General features: G+C 54.6%; 1 protein-coding gene across 1 annotated transcript in view; it reads left to right on the forward strand.

Annotated features, from left to right (window-relative positions):
* The window catches only part of GTSE1 (G2 and S-phase expressed 1), a 28,701-nt gene extending 18,637 nt beyond the window's left edge, over positions 1-10,064 (forward strand). The window contains exons 7-11 of the mRNA XM_081311431.1: positions 2,554-2,626; positions 5,158-5,397; positions 6,194-6,395; positions 6,761-6,988; positions 7,350-10,064. Of these exons, the coding sequence (XP_081167557.1) occupies positions 2,554-2,626; positions 5,158-5,397; positions 6,194-6,395; positions 6,761-6,988; positions 7,350-7,433 (827 nt within the window). The 3' untranslated portion in view covers positions 7,434-10,064. The remainder of the gene's footprint in view (positions 1-2,553; positions 2,627-5,157; positions 5,398-6,193; positions 6,396-6,760; positions 6,989-7,349) is intronic.
* The last annotated feature ends 68 nt before the right edge of the window (positions 10,065-10,132 follow it).

Genomic DNA, 10,132 nt, shown 5'->3' on the forward strand with positions numbered 1-10,132 from the left:
GCTAAGAGGCAGAGGTCAAAGCCTCCCGGGGTGTGGAGCTTGCATCTGCAGTTCGGCAGTGGATGAAAAAAAAACCCATGCTGAGAATGTGTCCTAAGGTTGCTGGCTGGGTCCCCCCTGGGGGGGGGGACCTTCTTTGCACCTTAGTCCCCTTTTGTTTCCTACCAGTCTCCAAAAGCAGAGGAAACCCTGGGAGCCCTGTCAAAGAAGGCCAGGTACAGGCCGCCCACGTGGGGCGGGGGCTCTTGTTTAACTCACCAGGCAGAGTGCCTGGACCTGAGGCTGCTGTGCCCTGGTCCGGAGACTGGTGGGCACTCTGGTGGCCATCAGGGCTGTCTGTGACAGGCAGACTTCCTGCTGAGACTTTCTTTGTCTTGGGTGAAGATGGTGACAGCCATCCTTGTGGCTTTTAAGTGGCAGTCCTGGGCCCTCCATTTAAATTGTTGTTTTTGCTCCCAGAAAGTTTTCAGTGGCTCAGTGGTAGAGCGCTCGCCTAGCACATCGAGGCCCTGGGTTCCATCCTCAGCACCACTTAAAAATAAATGAGTAAACACATGCGTACATTAAAAAAAAGTTTTCAGAAACCGGAAAAGAGGAGAGTCACGTTATTTAGAGACACATGAGGCCAGGCCCAGGTAAGCCAGAATATAGGTGCTCACAGGAAATTTCAAACTCGGCCTGCAGATAAAGAAAACAGTGCACTTGGTGTGCAGCACAGAGAGAATTAACAGAAGAAATGTGAAGTCCTCGCAGTGTGAGGTCTGTGGAAATGTGCTCACACGACAGTGTTCCCTCAGGAAGGGCTCTCCAGAAGAGACCGCCTGCTGGAACCCACAGAGGGTGCGAGTCCTGTGTGTAAGCAGCTGCTCCAATCCCGATCCACAGGGAGCTGCCACCAGGACGAGGGCCTGCTGAGAGAGGGCTTAGCAGGCAGGAGGGAGGGGGCTGCCTGCCGGCTCCCCAGTCCCCTCTAAAAGTGTGTCAGCTTCAGGTCCCCTTCTGGACACCAGAACTGTCCCCCTACCGGACAGTGAGAGGCTCCCCAGAGCATGAGGGTGATCTGGGAGTGACAGGCACTGCAGTGGGACACGCATGCCCTGCGGGGCTACGGGCACACCAAGGAGGCCGGGCTGAGGGACATTCCCAGGTCCCCTTTGTTCTATTTAGGTATTGATAACCCAGGAGCACGCCGCAGGCATCTTGAAGCAGTGTCCTCAGTCCCAAGGGTGGAGGAGCTGCAGAGTCCTTGCAGCTGAGCTTTTTGTGGGAGGCTGTGTGGCCCCTGGTCTGGCGGCCTGCAGGGCCCTGCAGTAGTGCTCTGAGGTACATGTGAGAGCCCTTCCTTGGCAGCCTCAGGGACTGGACTTGATTGTTTTTTGTTAGGGTTGCACAAGCGACCCCATTTTGATCCTGTTAGCTTTCACAGATACTTTGAAGTTACTGGCACTGCTAGTCAGTACAGGTGCCTTCAACTCCCGAACACCTCCTGTGTATGAGAATGAGCTGTTCTGTTGAGGGGCTCAGGCCTCTTCCATCTTGTTTTGCCATGATTAGCTTCTCCTCCTCATGGTCCACTATGGCTGTACTAGCTCCAGCCCTCTTTCCAGCTAGTGGGAAGATATCCTAGGTGAAGAACATACCCCTATCTTTCAAAGATACAGTACTTACTGCAGGTTGCCTGTCATTTCCATTTATGTCCCATTGATCAGGACTCAGTCACATGACCACACTTCCTGCAAAGGAGGTGAAGAGTCCATGTTTTCATTGTGTGCCCAGCTAAAATTTCTGAATGTGAGGAGGAGAGTGCTGACTGAACAGCAGCCAGCAGCCTCCCTCAGGTTGGTGCATAGGGGACATGAAAGAGACCAAGCAGAGAGGTGGCTCAGGCTAACTCAGGAAGAGTTTGTGACCCCAGGGTTCAGTCTCAGTGCAGAGGGGTTTAGGCAGGGATTAAGCTGACTTCCAGAAGATTCCCCCTGGGCAAGGGCAGGGGCCCAGGCAACAGCAGAGGCTACCATCACCTGCCTGAGATGAGGCCGCAGTGGCAGGAACCCTTTTCCTCTGACCCGCTGTTTCCCGCAACTGTGCAATAGCACATAGATGGTGTGACATGTTATTATCCCAGCGATGCCACAGCTCAGGAAAATTAAGGTATATAGGGACTTGCTGGGCTTGCCTGGCCTCCACCCACGTTTCTACCAGTGCAGGGAGTCGTGGCCTGGCAGAGGCGGCGGGCTGAGCCGCCCTCAGAGTCTTGTTCCTGTCTGGTAGAGGGTGAAGCCCGAGGAGGCTGGTTCTCCTCTGCACCGTTGGCAGGTGAAGGCCCTTGCACTGGCTGAGGTTGGTGTAGAGGAAAGTGCCCTCACGTGACCCCACTGCTGGCAGTTTCCCAGTGTGACTCATCTGACCCTCGGTCCACCATCCTAGTGCCATCTGTGCTACAGGTTGAGAAATTAGAGCTAGGTGGAGGAGCACTGCCTGTTGGCAAGGACCCTCTTGTGGTGGCTTCCCAGCTGGTCATTCTGACTCTTGTGCACTCTTCTCTGGTCGTAGGAGGCTCCACAGACAGCAGGACGCCGAGGTCCTTCCAGGCACAGCGGCTGCAGTCATGCCTCTCGACTGGCAGGTACTGGCCTCGCTCTGCTTCTTATAGGTGTGTGGCCGGGGCTCACATTGCGGCTGCCCCACGGCCATGTCAGCGTCACAGCAGACGTGCAGTGCAGGCTGACCCGCTAAGCTCCTGCTGGATGGGACTGCTTCTGTGCAGTGTGATGTGGCGGTTCCCAGCTCTGGGCTGGAGGGGTTGTTGTGCTGAGCAACAGGATCCCCTTCTGATTTGGTGGGGCTGGGTGTTGTAAAGGCTCCCAGGTGACTCCTTTGTGCCACAGTTAAAGGCCCCCAGCATGGTACAGCTATTCAAGGCTCAGGGTTTGGAACCTGGTGCAAGCCACTGAATATTCCTGACCACACTTTCTCACTGGCTGGAGGACGGTCCAGCAACCCAGCCGGTCCTGCAGACTAGGCACACAGAGAGCAGGACACCTGGCCCTCAGGAGTTGCAAACATAGCCCCGCCCCAGCTGCCTTCTGTTGCTCCCATTGCTGTCACTCGCTGAGGTTGGGTGCTGGCACAACTCCTGAGTGCTCTGGTGGAGTGGAGACCCCACACCCAAGCTTCTCAGCCCTGCCTACAGCTCACCATCTCTTCCTGGGATGGGGGTGGGGGCACCGCAAGGCTGCAGCCCACTGGGTTTGTGCCCCCCGGGGACATGATGCTGGCGTCTGCCTGTGGCCAGGGCGGGGACACTGTTCTGGACTTCGAAGGCTGGGCTGGGCAGAGTAGGCCCTGGGCTAGGATACAAAAGAAGGGCACTTCTGGCTCTGCCATGGACCAGCCTGGCTGTCCGCAAATCCCTTGATGATCCGCACTCTGCGGGATAGACAGATGATTTCCCTGTAGCAGAAGCTGTGCTGTGCCCTCCCACCCACAGAGCGCAAGAGCACGCACAGAGGCTAGCAGCCACCCTGGGGTGGGAGGAGAGCCCTGCCTCCTGAGCTTGCCTCCAGGATGCGTCTGTTGGCACTTGTTCCTGTCCTCAGGAGTCCCTGGTAGAGCTGGCAATGGCAGCAGCGGAGGGCAGGGGGGCTGCTCCAGAACCTGGCAGAGGGCAGGAGCTTGGCTTGAGAGCCACCCTGACCAGCCGAATGTGTCTGCCTCTAGACTATGTGTGTTATAGGGATGGAGCCCAAGGCCTTGCACTGCTAGGCAGCCACCTACCTACATCCCCAGCTTTTTTTTTTTTTTTTTTTTAATATTTATTTCCTAGGTGTAGATGGACACAACACAATGCCTTTATTTTTATGTGGTACTGAGGATTGAACCCAGGTCCCGCCCGTGCTAGGCGAGTGCTCTACCGCTGAGCCACAATCCCAGCCCCATCCCCAGCTCTTTTTAATTTTTGTTTTGAGACAAGTCCTTGCTAAGTTGCCCAGGCTGGCCTTGAACCTGTGATCCTCCTTCCTCAGCCTTTGGAATCACTGGGATTACAGGCATGAGCCACTATGCCTGGCTTTAGACTCTTTGAAGAGTATAAACATTGTCTTTAATGGATGATAGAACTAATAGGTGAAGTCTCCCCACACTCCAGGGACATTGGTAGTATGTCTTGGTGTTGTTTTAAAATAATGTCTTACACTTTTGGGGCTACTATAACAAAAATGCCACAGTCTGAGGGACTTTAACAATAGGAAGTTATTGTTCATTGTTCTGGAGGCTGGAAACTCTAAGTCAAGGCCCCAGCAGACGTGGGGTCTGGTGAGAGCTTGCTTGGCTGTGGCACTCCCCCCCGCCAGGTCTGCTTGTGGGAGGGTGGCCTCCTTCATGGGAACATTGATTCCGCTCACAAGGGCTGCTCCCACTGGCCTGTCACTCCCCAAGGCTCATCTGCTAGTGCTGCCACTTGAGCTAGGGTTTCAACATAGGAATTTGTGGTAGGCACATACCTTCAGACCACAGCCAGTAACAATCGACTCAGCAAGAGGACCAACCAATAGTTAGTGGGTTATCAGAGTGCAGAGACTGGCAAGGATACGAGATGGCATAGAACCAAGCACCAGTTCTCTGATTCTACTTCCCGTGTGCCCCTGTGACTGCGGCACGCAGTGAGACCTGCCTGTGCGTTCACCTGTGTGGTCAGGCTCCAGTGAGTCTGAACTTCCTGTGGAGATGATCCAAGCTGTCAAAAGTGACTGCTGAGGGACTGGGGCTGTGGCTCAGTGGGACAGCACTCACCTAGCATGCCTGAGGCACTGGGTTTGATCCTCAGCACCACATATAAATAAATAAAGAAAACAAAGGTATTGTATCCATCTACAACTAAAAAATATATATTAAAAAAAAAAAGTGACCGCTGAGATTCTTTTGACTTCCCATGTGTTTTCCTCCCCCTGTGAAGTACAGCCACGTCTGATGAGATTCTCTCTTCCTTGCCTGTGGTGGGGGGAGCTCTACCCACCAGAGGTCTCGTGGTGGGCTGGCAGCAGCTTGGGGTCTTGCGCCTGTTGAAACCATGGACTTGCTCTGCATCAGCACGCTGGCTCATTGGACTCCAGTTTGTCGAGGCCGTCTCTGCTCAGGGCTCTTCTTTGTCTTCACCAGGGCCATTGCTCACAGCACTCCTGCGAGACGTTCATCAGGGCCAACTTCACAAAGCCTGTTGAGCAGCAGAGGGACGCCCACGAGTGCGCGACGGGTGTCAGCACTGCCCACACCTGGCGGCTGGCGCCTCTCTGGCCTTCCTCTGATGACTCCCAAAACCTTGCCCCGAGCTCTGGCTTCCCCGCTCTGTGCACCTGCTCGGAGACTCTCTTCTGAGCCTCAGAGGAGATCTGCAGTGAGGTGAGACAGGTGACAAGCAAGGTCGTCTCTAGTGCCCCAGACCTCAAGATTGTCCCCATGCCAGGGAGGGTGTGGTCACTCAGGAAGCAGTCTGGAAGAAGAAGATGGGCTGCCCCAAAGAGAGGAGGGCCCAGTGCTTAAGTGACTGCAGAGTGTAGGAAACTTGTCCTCGGAGTGTCCTGAGCCTCTCTGCATAGGAAAGAAGACACAGTGTGCTCATTCCTCAGTTCCCCCAGACCATTCAGCTTCAGATTTGAATCAGGTATGGGGGCTGCTGGCCCAGTGCACCCAGCCTGGTGCTGGGGCCACTGTCTAGTGAAGGCACAAAGAGACGTGTCCAGTGGTGGGGCCTGTTACAGGGTGGAAGCCCAGTGCCAGGCCTGTGCCTGGCTGGGACCCAGCTGGGGAACGCAGTACAAGCAGGTGTCTGCGCCAGTGGAGCCGGCAGCAGCCCTCCTGAGCCTGAGGGACCGGGTCTAGGAACAGGGAGGTCACCTTGGCTGCCTCATGGGGACGGGCAGAACCCCTGCATGCAGCCTTCACTTCTGAAAGGGACAGACTAGGCACCAGGTGAAATCAACAAATAGAATTTTCCAGCTGAAAGGAACCTTGGAAATCCCCGGTCTTCTACGAAGGAAAGGGGGTCTGAAGGGACAGCTGTCCCCACGGTAGGTGGCTTTCTCTGACAAGCAGCTCCCCAACACAGGACACTCCTCCAGAAACAGTCTGCCTCCAGATCTAGCCAGGTGAGTGAGCATTCTAGAGAAATCCAGCCTGTTTTCCTCTGCTCCCACAGGACTGAGCCGAGGGGAGCGAGCAGCGGCAGGGCTGGTGGCAGGCTGGCCGGCCTGTCACCCAGTGGCAGCCCCTCTCCTCCACCCTCTGTGCCTCAGGCACTTCATTTTTCTCCGGAGAAGAATGAGTCTCCTTTCTCAGGAGACTTCACAGGAGCAGCACAGGTTGAGGCCAAGCCGGGGGAAGACACCTGCCCTGGGGAGGTACGCAGATGCAGGTGTGGTTGACTCGGAGGATCACAGGGCCACTCTGGAGGCCTCTCACCCCAAAGACAGAGTCCTGCAGTTCATCCTGCCACCTGGCCTCAGGTTCCAGTGGGCCCAAGAGGGGTGGTCAGAACCTTGGGGCTGTAAAGGGGAGAAAAGCAACACCTCTGACCTGTGTTTGGCCGTGGAGCTGATCAGAGCCAAAGGACGGGAAGTGGGAGCAGGGCAGTCCTCTGTGTGACGTGGGTGGGCTGGTGCGCCCTGCTGAGGCAGGCCCAGCCTTTCTTTGGCTCCAGCTGTGGACCCTTGGGGCATGAGCAGGGCAGAACAGTGCTGGACCACCTTCCGTCCGTTCTGCCTAGGCTCTTCTCATAGACATCGGGCTGGGTCAGCTCACCATCACTCCTCAAGTGGGAAGCAGGTCCCCGGCAGACCTCCCCCTCATCGACTTCTGCAGCCCTCCTGAAGCAGATGTGGCTTTGGGATCTGCAAGCAGACCCCTGATCGACCTCACCACGAACACTCCAGATGTGAACAGAAACAGTGTGTCAAAAAACAGTGTGTCAAAACCTTTGCAGGCTGAGGGACAGGTGAGAAGTGGCAGGTGATTCCTGCTGGCTTCAGCCTGGTTGGGTTCCTCGCCCCAGGGCATGGCATGGTGGCCCTGAGGCTTCTTGCTTGGCCTGAGCTTCTTGAAGTTTACCCTCTGACGCTGAGTGGTGAACCCCTGCCAGGCCTTGGGGGCAGGGGTCATGTCCCCAACTCCACACCCTCCTGGTGCACAGAGCTGGGAAGGAGCATGAGTGTGTGAGGGCCTGGGGTCAGTGTGTGTTGGCTTAGATGTGATGGTCGAGGTTTCCTTTAAGTGGACCTGGACCGGGTGATCCAGGGGGCTGAGTTGTTGGCCTGCCCAGGGCAGCTCCGCTCACCTTGTCGTCTCTGCCCTTCCAGCTGATCGACCTGGGCTCCCCTCTGGTCCAGCTGAGCCCTGAGGCTGACAAGGAGAATGTGGACTCGCCGCTTCTCAAGTTCTGATACAGCAAGGTCCTTGCCTTTAGTCTTTGTTGAAAGAACAGTCGTGAAGTGGCTTTTGAAACCAGTTTTAGAAGAAATTGTATTTGACTTAAGACAATTTTTTAAAAACCCAAAGTCCACTCACTGCAGCGGGCAGGGTAAGGGGCCAGGGCTGTGGAGTGTGGCCTGGGTCTCTTCCACAGCTCCCTCCTCCCTGTTCCCACTAGACTATGGTATAACATCTGAATTAAGGATTTTTATTGAACTTTTTTTTGTAAAATAGCAAGCCACTATTTTAAAAGTCAAAAGTTTGTATGAAAAATTATATGTATTAAAGGTTACCTTGATTTTCAAATGTGTAGCTATTTCATTACTCCAGTCACTGTAAAATCTGGATTGTCCAGACTTTAATGCTTTTATAAAAGAAATCTACAAAATTTATTGTGAATAAAAATTGGTATAAATGCAGAGCCAGCCTCCTTTTCACAGGCGTGTGGTCTGGACAGACCTGGGAACCCGCGGTTGTTAGTGGGCACCTGAATGTGAAGGCAATGGACCCTGCTGTCTGAGGCCTCCAGGCCGGGTGCTGGGGCGGACCCCCAGCCTGCTCTTACCAAGGGCACCAGGGCACCTGAGCTCCACGCTGCAGCTCCTGGAAGCCCCAGCACCATGTGCCCCCTCAGGCTGCTGCTGCTGACAGCCCACCCTTTACCTGCGCGGTTCCACGGGCAAGGACTGCAGGTTCCCTCCATCTGATTGATGGCCTCACTGGCTCTCCTGATGACTAGCTGAAGTCACTGATTTGTGCACATCTAGTTCCATGAAGATTTTGCCTAGTGGCTGCACAGCTGACAGAAAGTGAGTAACTGGGGCCACCCCAGTGTCCCCAGGTCAGCCTCAGCCTCGGCCTCCGCCCCAGAGAAGGCACTCGACCTCAGTTGAAGACTAAGCACTAGGCACTCAGCGAGGTGCCAAGGGCTTCAGCTTCAGGAGGTCCAACTCCTGAGATCTTTATTTCAATAATTAATTTTGTGGAACACAGGTCTCATTTCCATCTCTGAAATCCCCATACCACACACTGCTGTCCCCAGGTAGCATGTGGGGTACTGCTACAGTACAAAGTAGCGAATATACTGTGTGACTGCAGAGGCTCAAGGGCATCACATTTCAGCAGCCCTATGCGTTGGCTGCAGCATGCGGAAGCTGAAAGCCCTTTTGGCTGAGGCAGAAAAACTGGGAGTTGCCTACCATTAACTTACCAAGCTGCCACTCCCAATAAGGGGTGTCCTGGTCCTCTAGACACAGACCAAACTAAGGATGCCAGCACGACCACGGCCTGCCTCACTCTGTGCCCCTCAGTCTGCCCAAGGTCAGGGTCAGATAATGGCTTTCCACATCCCTGGGAAGTGCAGGATCAAACTGCTGCCCATGTGACCCAGGTTTTTGTTTTCCCTCCTGTCTTGTGCTCACCCTGCATCTCCTGGCACCTCCTGGCACCTGTGGCTATGACTCTTCAGACTCTTCTTGGGAATGAGTTTTCAGAACCTCCCTCACCTACCCCCATCCCTAAAACTATTCTCTCAGGAAAGCTATCAACTCTAGTTAGTAAGAAGCCACATTTAAGCATTTGTGTCCTTTATTGGGCTTTTAAGAAAAACAGAATTTCATTGCCAACTTTTGGTATGTTTGTTATTGATCAGATGTCGTTGCTGGGCACAGTGGCTCACATCTATAATCTAGCAACTGGGGAAGCTGAGGCAGGAGGATCAGAAACTCCGTGCCAGGCTTATCACGACTAACTCAAAAAAGAAAAAAAAGGGCTGGGGCTGTTGAGCACCCCTGAGTTTAACCCCCAGCACCAACACAAAACAGAAAAGAAAACAAAAACCCAAAAACAAAGACCTATGTGCATTATCTCCCCTGCATTTGCGTAACCACGGTTCAAATCCTATACAAATCAATTTAGTGGCTTACACAAGCAATTCTTTTCTTGGGGGCCGCGGGTACCAGGGTGCCAGGATTGAACTCAAGGGCACCACTGAGCCACTTCCCTAGTCCTTTTTTTTTTTTTTTTTTTTGGTAAGCACTGAGTTGCTTAGCGCCTCGCTTTTGCAGAGGCTGGCTTTTAACTCGCAATCCTCCTGCCTCAGCTTCTGGAGCTACTGGAATTAGAGGGATGCGCCACCGCGCCCGGTTTACACTAGCAATTCTTAGAAAATAAAATCACAGTACCTGACATTCTAAGGCATTCTGAGAAGCCTTCTTTACCCTTAGTTGTCCGCGTAGTATCTGTGTTCTTGGCCTCCGTGTGAAGTGTCAATGTGGACTGAAGCTGGAAAAGCGGAGTCGCTGGTGTCAACAACGCCAGTACTCTGCATCTGCAGGAGTAGCCTCTGACGTCAAACCAGATCCCACCTGAGCGCCGTGCCATGGGCATTTGAGCTCCGCGGGGCAGCTCCTGGAAGCCCCAGCACCGCGTGTCCCCGCAGGCGGCTGCAACTGCAGAGGACGGTCCACCCTTTCACCTGCGCGGTGCCACGGGCAAGGACTGCAGGTTCCCTCCACCTGCATGGGCTCACTAGCTCGCCTGGCCCCTTCCATGGCCTCCTTCCTGGCTTGCGGGCGCCCACGAGGCAGCGCGAGAGCATCCCGAGGACCGCGCCGCTCGCAACGAGCCCGTGCGTACAGAACCCCAGGTCCTCAGGGTCAGTGCGGCGCAC

Source organism: Spermophilus citellus, assembly GCF_964194105.1.
Source record: "Spermophilus citellus genome assembly, chromosome: 10".
NCBI classification, from domain to species: domain Eukaryota; kingdom Metazoa; phylum Chordata; class Mammalia; order Rodentia; family Sciuridae; genus Spermophilus; species Spermophilus citellus.